We start from the raw sequence: 17,170 nt of genomic DNA on the forward strand, positions 1-17,170 counted from the left end.
GCTCGCTCAGCGACTCAGCCAGCGGGCCCAGCAGCCCTGGCTCGGCCAGCGCAGCAGACGACTCCCCAGGCTCCGGCCTGGCCGACGACGCAGCGGATGATAGTGGAGATGAGGGCGTGCTGGAGCCTGGACGAGGTGAGGTAGCTCCAAGCTTAGGTGTCCCCTTCCCCAAGGTAGACCCCCACTTGGGGAGTCTTGTGCCCACATATTTGTGGTCTTGTTTCCCTCCTGGGTGGCCCCATTCCCAGGAAGTCCCCTGCCTCAGGGGTCTGGCGTCTGAGCGCAGTCGGTGCATCCTACATGCAGGCACCCCCAGTCCTGGTGTTCTACAGCCCGGCCAGGTCACATCTGGGTAGATTTATACTCTGGAACTTGGCGACCAGGTAGTCCTAAGTCTCGGTACTCCGTATTCACATAGACCGTGCTTTCATGGCCAATGCCCAGGCTTCCCCAGGTCCGGGTATCTCCATGCCAGGTGTCACCATGTGCAGGCTCCCCTTCCTGTGCCAGGGTGCTTGTGCCCTAGTAGCCTGGCCCCAGGTGTTCTAAGTGCAGGAATCCACACTCAGCCCGGTGCTCGGGTGATCCACATCCAGATAATCTGCATTCAGGGAGCCCTGCATACGGGTGGTCACCTGCCCAGGTGATCCCACTCCTGAGTGATCCACAGAAGTCCAGGTGGCCTGTGCTCATGCACCGCTGCGGGGCCGACACTCTTCCAGAGGCAGCTCCCTTCTCAAGCCACTGCTAATTATGCACACTGTGTACCTGTGTCCAGCAGCCTTGAGCTGGTGGACACTCCTGTGGGTCCTTTCTCCCATCCTCTTCCTCTCATCTCCCAACCCTCTACACCTGGCTGGCAGATAGAGGATCGCTTCAGGTGGGTGTACAGCGGCTTGGTTCAGGCAGCTCACAGATGATTGGTGGGAACTGGTCGCTTTCTGTGTAACAAGCATGTATATCCTTAAAGAAGCTAACAAGCTTGACATTTGTAATTTCCCTAGGTTTTATCTAAATTTCAAAGTTTTGTTACCACCTGGGTGGTTTTTCATCTAGGTTGAGTTGGATGATACTCAGTTTCGGAACTTTGGGGTGTTTGTTACTCAGGAACCAACGTGATTCTGATGGATTTCTATGTCAGGGAAGTGAGCCCCGTGCACTTTATCCAAAGAAAAAGTGTAGTTGATTCCCTAACTAGAGGTTTAGCCAGATTACCTGGAGACAGGTGTGCAGCACAGTAAGGTGTGGTGGTCTTTGAGGCCCCAGCACCCCTGGACATCCACGGGGGTCTACAGTACAGGACGTTCAGAGACTTTAGTCCTGTGGTGACTTGGTTAGGAGAGGTCACTGTTTTTAGAATGTTCAGTATAGTTCGGAGCATGTTTTGATTTCTCTGATGATTTGAACAGCACAGTGGTTCCACGTTCAGCTTGTGAAATGAAAGGTTGGCTGGTGGATCTCCAGACGGTTGGAGAAGGGTGAGCAGTAAGCATCTGTGAAGATTCCCCGCTGTGCGCCTCTGTCTCCATGGACTCGGCAAAGTGTGCGTGTTTCTGCTGTTGTAGTGGAAACTTGGGGGGTGAGTTAGAGCCCCAGGGTGGTATTTCTGAGGTTCGGTTCTCAGCTGCCGTTTGACCGCCACGGCTACAGGTCCATCAGCCGTGCCTGCTGACAGCAGCTTCCTGATAGGACAGGAGAGTTCTTTGTGTTTCTTCTGCATTTGAGGACGGTTTCGATACTTGGACAAGCTCTTGTCCCCATCCGTTCTGACGGCAGATGGTAATTAATAACAGACTAATCAGGTGCTGGTGTTTGGCGCCTACTGCGAAGAACAGCCGCGGCCGCAGTGCTGTGCTGCCTGCACCGTTGAGAATGGACGTCCAGGGGCCTCACTGGTGCTGTCCTGGTGGAGGGGGGCAGTGTGGCAGAGGCGGGAGACTTGGGCCAACTGTCGGCTGGCAGATCCACGCCAGCAGGACCATGACAACCCTGAGTACCCTTCATACTTTTCCTCTGGACAGAATTGTCAGCTTTGCAGATGTGACAGATTCCAAACTCTAGTGTTGCCTTCAGCCGTTGTTTCTGGGGGATGTCCACTTAAAGTGACAGTCCAGCGCTGGCTGGGTGTGTGACTGCCCCGTGAGGATACTCACCTTGGACACCTGCCCGTGACTTGTTTCCACAGATTGTTCTGCTGTTAGATGAGAAGAATGCAGTGGGTGGATTTGGGTGCTGTCTTTGGGGGAGATACTGAACACTGTGTTTTAAATGTTGGAGCGATACTGATGGCCGGAGGCCTGTGAGGGTTGCCGCCTGTCCAGGCCTTCATGTGTAAGGTCTTGGTGGGGCATGAAGGATTGTCAGAGCCTGAAGGGGTCAGGGTCGCTCTGGACACCAGGCAGGAGACCAGCTGAGCATCACTTTGGTCCTGGAGAGCCGGATCTCGAGATTACAGTTTTCGGAGCACAGCCTCCCCACTGTTATGCTCGGTGACTGTTCGGTTTTAAGATATTTTCAGGGACCCTCACATTCCTTTCCCCCGTTACTGTTTCATTGTGATTTGAGCGGACGTTCACGAGGCGGTTGGGTTTTCATCCGCCCTTTGCTACGTGGCATCCCTCACCTCACCTGCAGGCCCGTGACCCATAGCTGTGTGTCCCTGTCCGTGAGTCATCTCACCAGGCTCTGCTCCGTATTGGAGGACGAGTCACGTGATGTGTCAGGGACACGTGTTCTCCAAGTCTTGGTAGCTGCGTCTTGCGTCCTAGACACAAACGTAAACTGCTGTTTCCTGGATTAGCGGTTGGACTTGAACCTGACTGTGTGATGTGAAGCAGGGTTCAAGGGTTGACGAGACATAAACAAGCTCCCAGCGGCCTCTGTGCATTCTTGGCTCCAGGAGCGGACCGTGGCTTCATGTCTGAACGTGATAGGCCTGAGGGCTCAGCTTGAGGTTGTGCCCAGGGACCAGTGGTGCCATCGTTGCAGAGCCTTTGTGCCTCTCCCCTAGGAACCAGCTCTGAACGTACGTGGCCACAAAACGTCCACTGCCCGTGGCTTTGATGCTGAACTGGACACCTGCATTTGCTGGGCCTTGCGCCCCCCACCTCACCCCGTCACTAAGGTCTGGAGACTCGGGGCTGGATTGCACAGTAGCTGTGAGCTGGCTCTGCTGACCATCGCATGAAGGAGGGCGTGCGTGCCTCAGGGAACCTTGGCTTTGAGTGTGAATTGGTGAACTGACTTTCCTCGTCATTAAAAAGGGTTCTGGGGTGTAGCCAGCAGCAAGCTGCACTGCTGGCCCAGAGCTCATGCCTCTGCTGGTTCAAATCCGCCAGCAGCTATTTGAGAGGAAGGTGAGTGGTCTCCCGTGCAGTTTGCAGCCTCAGCCCCCCGGGAGGGTCAGCTGTGAGCTGGTTCCGAGGTGACGGCTACAAGCAAGCTGGGATGGTTGGCCGAGTCTTAGATGAGTGAGCCCAGTGGACGCCCGTTTGAGGTCGCTGTCACAGCAGTGGAGTGGCCAGCTCAGGGGACACAGTGTCATGGCCCCAGCAGTTCAGACTCCAGGTGTGACTCCAAATCCTGATCAAACGGAGCATTCTAAGTCTTCGGTGGTATCTACACTCTGAGCCCTCCTAACTGTTGTTCTGAGATAATCTGTGAAGCCCAGCGATCCCCTGAGGCTTCTTTCACTGAAATGTAGCTTATAGCTGTTAAATGCTCAGAGAGTAATCTCTGTGAACCAGAGAAGTCGAAAGAGTGCAGAAAGTCGGCTGTGCCGTCAGCAAACGGCTTGGATTCAGGGTTGGAAGCCTTGTGACACAGTGAGCAGAGGAAACAAACTTCACGGGGTGATGTAGAAGGTTCATTTTGAGGCTTGATTGGCAAGATTTGAACATTTTATGCATAAAGATAATTGGGAAGTTTCTTCTAGTCTTTTTGGAACCTTTCAGGAAGCGCTTTAGCAACTCTGTAAGGAAAGAATCTTTTGCAGTAACTCTGTAGATAACTTCCAATGTGGTAATGGTTCCCCATGGTGGGCAGTGTTTGGTGGAGCTCCCCAATTAAAACAAGCTTGGAAGCAGGAGTGGCGTCCACAGAGCTTGCCTCCGGAAACCCTATGAGCTTAGAGAATAGATGAAAGTTACGCACGTGTTCAGGACTTTTGTCTATAAGGTCACTATGAGTTGTTTGTGACTCAACAGCACTTAACAACGACAACTGTAGATATTTGCCCTATTTCAATTTTTTCCAATTTTGTTTTTCTCTCTTTTTTTTTTTTATTATTTTGTGTGCGTGTACCGTCAAATCAGATCTGACTGGTACAGGAGGATATTGCGCCTCCTTCTCCGGCAGAGCGTCTGGTGGATTCGAACCGTGTTCCTCTGGGATTGCAGTGCAGCGTCTTGCCACTAGGCCACCAGAGCTCCCCTATTTTTATTTTTCTCTTAATAAACTATTTTGGAAGCTGGGAAAAAAAGGTAGCTTCTTGTAATTAGTGAATTGTTTCTGCTTTGAACATTGTGCTTTTTAAAGACTTGCAGATGTTTGATCACCTTGACTCTGATAGTCCTGGGTATTAGGTTTGATGAAATGGGGGTGGAAGAGTGCGGGAAAGGACCACAAGGGGTCACAGACCTTGACGTTCGGAGCTGGGGTCACTGGTTTACTAGGGATTGTTGAAATGGCAGCTCTTTCACAGGATGGAAAACCCCAAGTCCTATCCAATGATGTGGAGCCCCTTCTGACTCCCAGGACCCTGAACGGCAGAGGACAACTCCCCAAGGGTCTCTGGGCTCTTAAGGGGAGCTGACTGCCTTATTCATTCCCAAAGAGAAGTTGGCAGATTTAAACCACCGGTTGCCACTGCTGCATACTTTCATCCAAACATGAGCTCCTCACACTATTAATGACATCAAACCGAGGGGCAGTGAGTGCCCCATGAGAAAACCCAGAGAGAGGACTAGAGAGGAAAGGAGGGGAAGTGAAACCGGAAACCCAGGCAGAAATGGGCAGACACTGTTAGGACGTCACGTGTACTCAGTGCCTAGAAATACAGCGTGCAGCTCTCAGCGCTTCACTCCTATCACGATCGTTTGTTGTTATGTGCCATCGAGTCGTTTGCGACTCATAGCGACCCTATGCACAACAGCCCTAAACCCAGCTCTATCCTGTGCCAGTCGCACTGCCTCTGACACACCCATCCCGATTACCCCAGTCACTGAATCAATCCTATCACGATACAGAGTTTAAAAACCCAGTAATTTTAAGTTAACATTTTTTAAAAAAGTGCTTGACAGACATAATTTTAATCATAATGTCTATGATACAAGAGAGGGTTCATTTTCCTTCTTTATGTAAATAAGTTTTCTATTATGTATTGATTTACTTAAAAAGCACTAGGGACTTTTGAGATGCAGTTTGTACTTAGGGCATGCATTCACAGCTTCTCAGCTGTCTCCCCCGCCCCCATCACTAAAACGAGGTGAGGCCATTTCCCATAGGGCTGATCAGCCTCACCTCTGTGGGCAGGTGGACCCAGTGGCCAGGGGAGCCTTTCCTCTAGAGTCTGGCTTTTGGGGTGCCCCGCCTGTCCCGTGACAGCACAGGAACAGGACCTGTGTGCCATGCCTGGGGTACTGTCACCGGGAGCTAACTGTCCTCTCCTGGGTCTGTGACATCTGCTCCATGACAAGGCCACAGCCCGGGGAGTGTGGTCAGTGGTTACAAAGTGGACATCTCATGAAGGTGGCTCGGCTTCAGAGCCTTGGTCTTCAGAGCTGAGTGAGCATCCCTTGGACAGGTTGCCAGGTGGGACCAGCCACTCCTCAGGGCCTTGGACGTTGGTCATTGGTCCTGCTCAGCTGCTGCCGTTCCCCTAAGTGTCCTCTGGACGACCCACTGTGGAGGGACACTCCTTCCAAACACATGTGCACACTCATAGGAGCACATGGGGCCACTCGCACACGTGTACATGCACACTTGGCCACACGCGCGCACGCACACTTGATGTGCACAGCACATCCTGCCTGCTGGTGTCAGACGAGGCTCGCTGTGGTCTGTGGCAGCCCTGTATGCGTGTGTGACGCACAGATGGGCGACCATGGCTGGAACACACTGAGGGGGCAGTGATCAGCCCTGGAGTTTCCGGTACCCCTAGAACTTCTCCCCACGTTTCCTGGATCACATAGAACTCTTCCATAGATCACTGTTTCTTGAGTTCTGGTACCATAGAGAACCTTTCCAGGGTTTCACCTTTAGCCACCCTGCCTGCCCACCTGTCCTGTTCCGGCTGGTGGCTTGCTGGCTTCCATGACCCTGGTGTTTCAGGTCCCAGCAGGACACGGCCAGTTTTTTGGCGTGTAGATGAAGGAAGGACAGAGACCAGAATCTCAGACTTGACACGGCCAACCTTGTGAACTCGGGATGGGGTGTGGGCAGAGTGACTCCTGGATCATGCCTTTCAGCCAGGAATGTCCCCCAAGGTGTCCCAGGAATGTCCCCCAAGGTGTCCCAGGTTTGCTCAGGACCCAGCAGGTTGCTCTTCTCTGTGCTCTGGCTGTGAGATGCATGATGGCAGGGGCTCCCTGAGCAGAGCCGTCCCTGCCCTGGAGTGAGGCCATGGACTTGTCCCACAGGGCTGGGCGTGTGTCCACGGTGTGTTGTGTGCCGGCCGTGTGTCCCCGGAGTGTTGTGTGCTGGCCGTGTGTTCCCGGTGTGTTGTGTGCCGGCCGTATGTCCCCGGTGTGTTGTGTGCTGGCCGTGTGTTCCCGGTGTGTTGTGTGCCAGCCGTGTGTCCCCGGTGTGCTGACCGTGTATGTCTCTGGTGTGCAGTGTGCCGGCCGTGTGTCCTTTGTGTGGTGGGCCTGCTGACTGGATGCTTTATTGGCCAGTTAGTGGCCAGAGTGATGCATTTGGAGATACTGAGTTGTGTGGGATTGCACTGTTTCAAGGGCCCTGGTGGCTTTGTGCTTTTAAGTGTGGGCCTGCTGTCTGGAAGGTCAGTGATTCGAATCCATCTTGGTAAGAAAATGGGACATATTTTCCAGTAGAGCTTTAAGATCAGGGGACTGATGACCATGGACTGTGTGCTTCCCCAAGTGGTGAAGAGAGGGCCGTCACTCACGAGACTGTCGCCAGGGATGTGCATCCTTCGCTCTGTGTCCCTCTGCTGCAGGTTGTGCAGGCGTGGACTGGCTCTCATGTCCAGCTGCGCCATCCTCTTCTCTGCAGGGTGTTCATATGCACTGTACGTTTGGGACCCTTGTCTAGGTGGGCCTTGGAGGGTGACTAGTTCCCAGGATGCGGTGGCCATGGTGTAGTGATCTCATTGGAACAGTAGTGGTCCTGTTGTCCCTCCCAGCCGCAGACAAGATGTGGCTCTTGGAGGCAAAGTGCGTGTGTACGTGACGCATGGTGCCGCCCCTGGGTGCGTGTGTTTACTGAGCCTGCATGTGTGGCCGTGCATGGGTGCATCGTCAGACCTGTCTGTGTGTGTTTGTGTGCAGCATTGTGATTGCGGTTGTGCACATTTGTGCATGCACACACACTGCAGCTTCACAGGAGTGTGTGGCCACAGATACACGTACACGTGGTTGTGTGTGATTACAGGGGTAGACGTGTGTGTATGTGTATGTGCGGGCATGTGTGCACGAGAGCAGGAATGGACCGGCATAGGCACAGCATGTGCATGGGGGTGTGTACGTGCATGCATGTGTGTGAGAGCACGCACATGAGGAAAGCAGAAAAAAACCAGAACAGGCACAGCAGGTGGATGGCATGTGTGTACTCTGTGTGTGTGTGCACGCACATACACAGGTCAAGTGCCAGAGCGGGATGGGCACACGGCTGCCGGGCGGCATGACCGGGCTCTGTAAGGAGTGCCTCTTTGTGCCGCGTCCTTTTGTACGACAGGAGTGACTCAGCTGTAAGTGCTGTTCGCCCACCACTCACTGCCTTGGCCTCCCTCTGCGTCTTGGAGCACTTGGTCTTTTCTGTCGTGTGTGGGAGGACGTGAGGCACTGGGGGTGGGGGTGGGGAGGGGCTGGAAATGGGTGAATGACTGAGTCAGGGCGCTGGAGCCTGTGAGGCACATGCTGAAGACTTGGGGTTTGTGGGTCGGTTGGAACTCTGCTTGAAAGAGAGCGATTACAGTATGACAGCTTTATCGATGGATGGGAAGCCTTGGACACGAATGGAAAGGTCAGGGGGTCGGACCCACTAGCAGCTGCATGGGAGAAAGACTTCCTGCCTTGGAAGCCCCATGGGTCAGTTCTGCTATGTCCTACACAGGGTCACTATAGGTGGGATGGACTTGCTGGCAGTTGGCTTGCTCTTTGGGAGTTTAAGAGACGGGTAGCCATAGTCACTGTTGGAAAAGGGGGGTACAGTGCTGCTAAAGAAGTCAGTTTCTGTCTGAAAGGTTCAAATGCAGAGTGGCTTCATGGGAGACAGTGAAACAGTTGCATTTTTTTAATCTGAGTTTTACTTATTTTGCAAAGGCTGTGTAGTTGATAAATTATGGATAACATCGAGAATAATGGTAATTCTAGAACAACTAATTATGAAACCTCTCCATGAACCAAGAAGCAGCTGTCCAAGTAAAACAAATGTATACTCCTTGGTTTAAAATCAGAACAGTGTCAATCAAGGTTAAATAACTTCTCCATCTCAGTTCAGTCTGAATGAAGAACAATCACTTGAGAATCTGGATTATATGAAATATAACGTGGTTTACAGCCTTGGAGACTCTGGGCCAGTTCTGCTGGGTCCTGTGGGGTCCCTGAGTAGGAATCAGCTTGGTGGCGGTGGGTTTGTGCTTTTAGTGTTTGTACCAAAGTCCTAGTTGATGATTCCTGTTGGCAAGATGATCATGTAGCCTCCAGGGACGAATGCACACAGAGTTACTGTTTAGATGTAACTACTAGATAATCTAAGTAGGTCATTGATCTAAACCCCCTGCACTCTCAGCCTGGAAATGTTGGAAGGCACAAAGATCCGTCCATGGACTACTTTGTCATGTATTATGCTGCTCTTAATAGGAATGTGCATGTTTGAATGGACGGAGCTTTAAGCCAGGCCCTTGGTGTGTGTGTGTCTAGCTGATAAATGTGAGCTGTTGAAAAGTGGGGGCTGAGATTGTCAAAACCTGGGCCACGTGTCGTCCGGGGAAGGAGCAGCGGGTGCTGCGTTGTGAGCTGGTGCCACCTCCTGGTCGCAGTGGAGCAAAGCGCCCGAAGCCCTGTAGTCACTGCTGTGTGTGGACGGACGCTGACCATCTGTAGCCTGTGGACTGAAATGGCCTTTATCCTGCTCATCGTCCGAGTTTAAAACTGGAGACTGTATGAGAAAACCTTGTACTTGTTCATTCTCTTGGCAGTCCATCATTTATTCAGTATTTTCCCCAACATGATTAAAAGACATCAGTTCCTATTTTGTCGTCTTTATTCTTTGTCCAGCGTTCACATACATTTGAGCCCATTGAAAATACCCTGACTCAGGATTTACTAGGCACACCTTAGTCCTCAAAGTAATATCCCTGCTCATTAGTAAAGAAACACTGATTGGGCCATTGTGATACATCGTTTGATTTCTTGACTGTTGATTCCGTAGGTGTTGGTTGAGGATGCAGGTGAAATGAGATCTTCGACAACTTCATCTTTTATCCATTTATCACTGTGTGCTTCCTGGTCCAGTTGTGAGGATTTTTTTCCACGTAAACAAATATTCTCACCACTGGGCCGATTGGCAGCATCATGATAGATAGTGAAGAAACTGAGATTGTTAGCAGCTTTAGCTTGCTTGGCTCCACAGTCAGCACTCTGGGTACCAGCAGCCAGCAAGTTAAAAGACGAATTGCATTAGGAAAGTCTGCTGTCAGAGACCTCTCCAAAGTGCTGAGGAGCAATGATGTCAGTCTGGAGACTAAGGTGCGCCTGATCCAGGCCATGGTCTTTGCAGTCACTTGCTATGCATCAGAAAGCTCGACAGTGACTGTGGATGATAGGAGAATTGATGCCTTTGATCTGTGATTCTGGAGAAGAGTATTGAATATACCATGGACTGCTAGGAGTACAAATAGGCTTATCCTAGAGAGGGTAAAACCAGGCTGCTCCTTGGATGTAAGGATTCTGAAGCTTTGTCTGACCTATTTTGGACATGTTGCAAGGAGGGACCAGTCCTTGGAGAGGGACATCATGCTTGGGAGGGTGGAGGGACAGTGCAAGAGAGGAAGACCCTCAGTGAGATGGATTGATTAGTGACTGGGGTAATGGGGTAGGTATGTTTGAGAAAGTGAGATTGGCACAGGACAGAGCAGGGTTTAGGACTGTTGTACACAGGGTTGTTACGAGTCGCAGGCAACTCGACAGCACATAACAACACACAGCCATCCACACTGATGGTTTCAGTCCTTAAATGCCATCCGTAAACACTTGAGAGTGTGCGAGCAGAGTTGTCCCGTAGGTTGTTAATGAGGGGTGTTCAGTGCTGATGCCAGTGACCTGAGCTCATCATACAGCTTGAATGGGGGGATGCACCATCATGACGACCTGTTTTGAAGGTGCAGCTAGCATGCTCCTTGGAACTGAAGGTGGGGAGACTTCATCTCCTCCACTTTGGACGTGTAACCAGGAAGCACCAGTCCTGGGAAAAGCACATTATGCTTGGTTAAGTTGGAGGGTTAGAGAAGGAGAGGAAGACCCCAGGGAGCTGGATTGCAGTGGTGGGCTCCACATGCCACCGTCACCGAGGATGGCACAGGACTGGGCCAGGGTGTGTTCTCTTCCACACGGTCGCTGTGGAGTGGAACCAGCTTGGTAACAGAGAGCTTCGTCGTCATGTTAAAAGGAGCCTGGTTTTTAGAACTCCCACCACCATTTCTTTGTAAATACATGCATGGTTTGGGTTTCCTGTTTCTTGTTTTTTTTTTATTGATAGTTAAGCATTACAGCAGGAAAAACCTAAATCACATGATTTAAAGCCTTCTTAAAAAAGAAATCAAATTATGTTTAAGACAATGAACAGGTTTATATGTTTATCATGTGGAAAAACCACCCCCAAACCCACCCTGCACGTGGTTTAGCGGCCAAGTGCTTCCTGGTCACATTTGATGGGAAATTCTAGCGTCTGTCCTTAAGAAAATAGCTGTAGGAGAATGCGGGAAAGTATAATACAGTCATCCCCCCCCCTTTGTTTTCTGTCGGCTTCCTTACTGACATTTTAGGGGCCCTGGATAAGCATTGAGCTAGGAATCAAAAGGTTGAGAGTGAGGATTGGGGTTTGGATTGGGGTTTGGGGTAAGGGTTGGAGGTGGAATTAGGGAGAGTCAGGGTTGAAGTTTGGGTTGAGTGAGGGTTGGGTTTAGAGTTGTAAGCCCAGCAGGTAGGACATACTTGCTCTTTTTCAGGAACTACCACCAGCCCACATATTTTAAAATGTAAATTTTTTTTAGCCAATTGAAAAAGCATGGGTTCATACAGAGGCTGTTGGTGTGTAACCCACTCATGGTTTGTGAGGTCTTGTATATGATTTCTTTGTACTTTAGTATTTCAACACGTCTCTCATATGGTCGATAGTGAAGTTTGCTGTTAAAATTTGGGGGTGAACTAGGGTGCACAAATTTTTAACAGTCACGAAAAGAAGTCTTTTGTGCTGTATTCACTTTAGCAAGGATTTGATTTTAAAAAAGCCGTCCTAAGGGACAAGTCCTCTCATCGTGTCAATGACAGTGAATTGTTGGTTTCCAGAAGGCGTGGGTTTTATGCTAGGACAGGGTATCCTGGAAATGACGGCTGTGGCTGGGGACCAGCATGTTGGATTAATCTTGAAAGTGTTGATCTTGTACTCTTTGAATTAAATCTAGGAGAAAGGAGTCTTTGAAACCCTCCTTTCCCAACTTTAAACGGAAATTTTCCGTGTCACATACCTAAAAATGTTTACTCAGAAATCATGTCTTCAGTTTGGAGCTGTTTTCCCCCAGATATCAAAATACAGTTTCCAGAGTGTGAAGATATTTACATATTTTTCCATTAACATGAGTAACTTGTGGTCTTGTAAGTTACTTATGTTAATAGTTGATGGTTAATTACCATGTAAGGTCGAGATGTGCTTAGTTCCAGGAAGGGTGGGGGTACACATGGGTGTGTAATCCGAGTTCTCAGCCCCGGGAGAGGTTGGTGGCCACATGGCTGTGTAACCCACGTTCTGTCTTGAAGGGGCTTGGAGCCGGGGGGTGTGCAGGTCTCAGCCTCCCTGTTCCTGCACATTGTTTCTTTTGGTTCGTGCTGTGTATATCACGACCCAGGAGGACACTCAGAAGGTGTCTTGAGTCAGCGAGTCCTGAGGAAAGTGGGGGGTCCCTGCAGAGCTTGGGTTGTGAGAGCAGTTGCTGTTCCCTCAGTTACTGTGCGTGAGGAACCCAGGACATCCCTCACAGCCACCTGTAGGACAGGGTGGACCTGCCCCTGTGGGTTCCTGAGGTGATCACCTTTACGCACAGACTTCCAGGTCTTTGTCCAGCCGGCGGCGTGGCTGGTGGGTTTGGACCTCTGACCTTTCAGTTAGTGAAGTTCCATTTACCAGTAGTAGTAGAAGTGGGAGATGACCCTCACATCGTGGCCTCTGCCTTGTTGCCCCATTTCCAGTGCCTGGTGGGCACTCTGGAAGCAGGACCTGCTGCGCCCCTGCTCTGGCCCTGCAGTGGGGTATTGGTGGAACACTGGCCTGTGTCCTCCGGTGACAGGACACTCATGGTTCTTGATAGCTCTTGATTTCTCTTATTTCTTTGGAAGCAGAATGTCCAGAGAGTGGCCTGTGGGCCTGGGAGCCTCTGCCCTGCTGTTGTCCTGTTCCTTGGTCTGCATGGTCACAGGGGACAGTAGTTGCCTGTGTGTGGTGACCCTCGTTCCACATGAAGCTTCCCGGTTCGTCCACATGGTAATGTTGGATCAGAGCATTGTTCTGTCTGTGGCTGCAGCACTCTCTGTTGCCCAGGTGGACATACTCTTTGTCCATCTCTTGACAAACCCTGGCTTCCTGCCCGTGGATCCCGCCACAGTGTCCGTGCTGGGCAGTCCCCTGGGCCTGAGCCAGGCGCAGAGGACCAGGCCCAGAGCCCTGGTCTAGAACCACCCCCCCACCCTATAATCTGCAGGGCCTAGTCGCAGGCTCCTGGGAGAACAGGCACTCGCTGTCCCTGTCGGAGAGGAGCAGGTGGGCATGCTGACCTTGGCGAGCCTGAACAGGTCAGCTGGTCGTGCAGCTTGGGTTGGGACCCGGGTCAGACGGACTCAGTTGTGGTTTGTGTAACAGCCCCCACCTCTAGGCTGTACCCTTTCCTTTTCTAGTTTCCAGGTAGGAGTGAGTGCCTGTGTGCAGCCCGTGGCCGGGGCTGGCCCCTGTGTTGTCTGTCTGATCTGGGCATTCCGTGAGGCCAGCGAGTTGGGCCTGGACTTGGGTGAGGGTTCCCTGTGTAGCTGAGCCACGTGAGGCCCGATGCTTGGCCATGCTAGCTTCCGTGACAGCATTCCCGAGGTGGGGACAGGTCACCAGGCCCACCGGTCTGCCTCACACACCTGTGTGCAGAGGGGCAGCAGTGAGGGGTGGTCCGCCCTGTGCCAGTGAGGCGGGCTGGGGGCAGGAGGGGCTGGAGCTCACTGACAGGCTGGTCAGGGCCTCACTAGGTTAGGGGAGGTCAAGACTCCAGCCAGCCATTTTGGGGGCAGACAGTGGTGCTCTGGGAAGGCTGTCTTCCCGTGCCGCCTCTGCCCGGTGCCAGCTGTGTGGTCCTTGGCCACGAGCTCCAGCTGTTTCTTTGGGGAATCTTGTCTCCCCTGTGAGCTTACACGGTCCAGGGCCCCTGGAGAGCTCTGTGTGGGGCACGGTGGTGCTGAAGGTAAACGTCCTTTCCTGACTGGCGTGCGTCACTCTGCTGTCTGCTCGACAGGGTGGACACGGTCCTTGGTGCCAACAGCTGTTCTGGACAATCAGGGGTTATTTTAACTCATTAGATAAGAAGCCCTGATCCCACACTGCGGTTTGACCCTGGTGGAGTGTGTTAAAAACTTTGTCCATTTCTGAAGACAAAGCACGTGTGTCCACAAATTCGATGTGGTTGGCTTTGGAGAGGCTGGGTGGGTGCACTGAGCAGCTGACTGAGAGGTTGGGTGTTTGAGGCCACCCTGACGTCCTTCGGAAGAAATTCTGAGAGCCTGCCACTGCTCACTTAGGAAGCCCAGCCCTCCTCTGAGGCGTGGGTCCGCGTGGGTCCGCATGGGTCGGGGGCATTTTTCTAGCCCCTGCTTGGTTCTGCCTGCGTCACCGTTTCTGTGCCTGGGCCCCATACCCATCCCTCCTCTGAGGCATGCAGTGGGGTCCCCATGAGTCGGGGTCATCTTTCCTGCCCCTGTTTCTACACCTGGCCGTGTACCCGTCCGAGATGATAACTGCCCATCTTGCTTCACGTTTTCCAGGGCCGAAGTCCAGCCACCGCGGCTCTCCCAAGGAAGCACCTGCCGCCCTCACCAGTGCAGGCCAGAGCCATGCCTTTGGGGATCACGTGTCTGGGATCCCGGCTCCGGTCAGCTTCCTTGAAAGCAGTGGCAGAGAAGCTTCCAGAAGACCAGATGCACATCGATTCTCCCTGGATTTGAAGATGCCAGCGCTGCACTCCAAGCCCGAGGGGCTGGATAGCACCACGGGGTGTCTGGCCAGCATGGATTCACCACTGCCCCCAGACAGGCTGGCGCGGCCCCGGCTGGACAAGGCCCCCTTGGACGCAGCGGGCAGGGAGCCCCCCGGGGGCGCACCGCACAGCCCTGAGCCAGGGCCACTGGATCTGAGTGCACGGTCCTCGCGGGGCACACGTGGCAGGGAGGCGGCCTGCGCCCTGCGGGCGGCTCTGCCAGTGCACCCCTGCCCCTACTGTAGTCACCACTCCTACTACCCCGAGGTCCTGTGGATGCATAAGCGTGTCTGGCACCGTGTCAGTGGAAGTGCGGTGGCACCTCCCTGGGTGCAGCCCAACGGCTGCCGGAGCATCAAGAATCACCTGGTCTTCTTGGCACGTAATGGGCGCACGGGGCCTCCACCCGCGCTGGGTGGCAAGGAGTGCCAGCCCCTGCCCGTGGCCCGCTTTGCACGCACGCAAGGGCCAGCCTCCAGGGGTGGTTCGTCACCACTGCTGGGCATTGCTACGAAGGCCCCAGGGATGCCCCGGGCCAAAGAGGGCACCCCGGGGGCCCCCTGTGAGCCATGGGCACACAGTCCTGATGGTCAACACCAGGCCTGGTCTGGCCCCTCACCTGGGCAGAGTGCTCCACGCGTACCCCCTGCTCGGCCCAAGCCCGAGCCTCAGCCCACTGCTGGTGGTGGCCTCAGCAGAAGTGCCACCCCCACGCCCTCCGTTATCACCCGGGCTGGCCCCTTGGTGCCCACCAGGCTGGCCGAGAAGCAGGGCACGCCCCCTGCGGTGCCCAGCCCAGGCCCTCCAACCAAGCACAGTGCCCCGGACTCCACTAAAGCCAAGTTCAGCCCCTCGCCGCCGTGCCAGCCACCCAGTAAAGCTGATGGGGGCTCCCCTCTACCTCCCCAAGAGCTCGCCTCCAAGGCCACTCCAGAACCCAGGACACCGGGCGGCGTGGCGGCCAGGGGCAGCACAGCTGTCCAGGCTCAGCCCTCAGCGGCTGGAGCACCACCTGAGCACTGCGTGGTCAAGCCCGAGCCAGCCACCGAGGGCCAGGAGAAGCCCCTGGACATTCTCAACATCTTCAAGACCTACATTCCAAAGGACCTCGCCACCCTCTATCAGAGCTGGGGCTCCAGTGGGCCGGCCCTGGAGCACCGAGGTAAGAGGCCCTCCTGGACAACCCTTCCTGCTGTACCCCAGATCCTGGGAGGAATGAGAGAGACAGACAGACAAACACATAGACACCCACACCCCCGAGGTAAGATGCTCCCCTAGAAACCCCTTCCTGCTGTACCCCAGGTCCTGGGAGGAATCAGACAGACAGACAGACAGACAGACACACACACATCCCACCCCAACCCCACACCCCTCACCCCTGAGGTAAGATGCTCCCCCAGAAACCCCTCCCTGCTGTACCCCAGGTCCTGGGAGGAATGAGTGACTACCACCTGACACCCTTGGTCTCCTGGCTCACCCTGGACAGGCATGCGTGAGTGCGTACACACACACACACATCCATGTACACACGCACACACTCCTTGTTGGAGTGTTTGGGGTTTATTTTGGTGAAAATGTGTCTCCCCCTCACACCTAGTCAGCGTGTTCGTCTGCCACTTCATCCTGTGTCCACCTCCTGGCTGCCTCTCCACCCTTTGACCTTCCCTTGCTCACTCAAGTCCATTGTCCTTGCGTTTTGTACAGTTGGCTATTTAAAGGCACGTCCTGCACTCAAGCAGAAGGTCTTAATAAGCAAGCTAAGTCATTCCGCTTAAAGATTACTTTAGTGGAAGATAAAAAGTCTTGGGTCAAGGCTTGAAAGTCACTCCCAGGCAGTACATCCAAGGGTGGATCCGTTAAATCTGGTTTCCAAGAAGGATTTGAAGTTTTCTTCCGCATTTCCCCTCCTGTTGGTCAGAACCACCCCCTAGGCTGGCGGTTGAGTTGGCTGGTGGTCTTGTCGTCGTCCCTCGTGCCATGGCTGAGAAGGCCGTTGGTTGTGGGCAGACTGTGCAGCACTCCTCCTCTGAGTCCTGGGTTTCCTCCGTGTGGTGACCAGGAGTGACGTTGGTGGGCATGGTGATGTCCCCTGTGGTACAACTCTAGGGAGCCCTGGCAGGGCTGCCTTCCCACCTTGTCGACCAGGATAGCCTGTGAAGGTCCTGCCCCTGAAATGTGACGGGCACGTCCCCCACCTGGTCATTCCGAACAAAGCCTTGGAGATGCTCATTGTCCTTGTCACTCCTTTGAAGGGCCTCATGTGTTACGTCTGTACACGTCATTTTAGAGCGACACAGCTTCAGGGCTTCTGCGTTTAGTGAGTGGAGCTGTGTGCGGGCTGTGCTCCCCAGGCTGCGCTCGCCGGGCTGTCCTCCCCGGACTGTCCTCCTGGGCTGTCCTCCTGGGTTGTCCTCCACGGGCTGTCCTCCCCGGCTGTCCTCCCCGGCTGTCCTCCCCGGGCTCTCCTCCCCGGCTGTCCTCCCCGGG

General features: G+C 53.5%; 1 protein-coding gene across 1 annotated transcript in view; it reads left to right on the forward strand.

The window, feature by feature from the left end:
• Positions 1 to 17,170, forward strand: part of ZNF516 (zinc finger protein 516) — a 32,418-nt gene that overhangs the window by 1,608 nt on the left and 13,640 nt on the right. Inside the window, exons 2-5 of the mRNA XM_006897245.1 lie at positions 11 to 135; positions 13,154 to 13,244; positions 13,347 to 13,456; positions 14,472 to 15,845. Of these exons, the coding sequence (XP_006897307.1) occupies positions 11 to 135; positions 13,154 to 13,244; positions 13,347 to 13,456; positions 14,472 to 15,845 (1,700 nt within the window). The remainder of the gene's footprint in view (positions 1 to 10; positions 136 to 13,153; positions 13,245 to 13,346; positions 13,457 to 14,471; positions 15,846 to 17,170) is intronic.

The sequence above is a fragment of the Elephantulus edwardii genome, unplaced genomic scaffold (genome assembly GCF_000299155.1).
Source record: "Elephantulus edwardii isolate Elephantulus edwardi_28Jun2011 unplaced genomic scaffold, EleEdw1.0 scaffold00207, whole genome shotgun sequence".
Classification (NCBI taxonomy): Eukaryota; Metazoa; Chordata; class Mammalia; order Macroscelidea; family Macroscelididae; genus Elephantulus; species Elephantulus edwardii.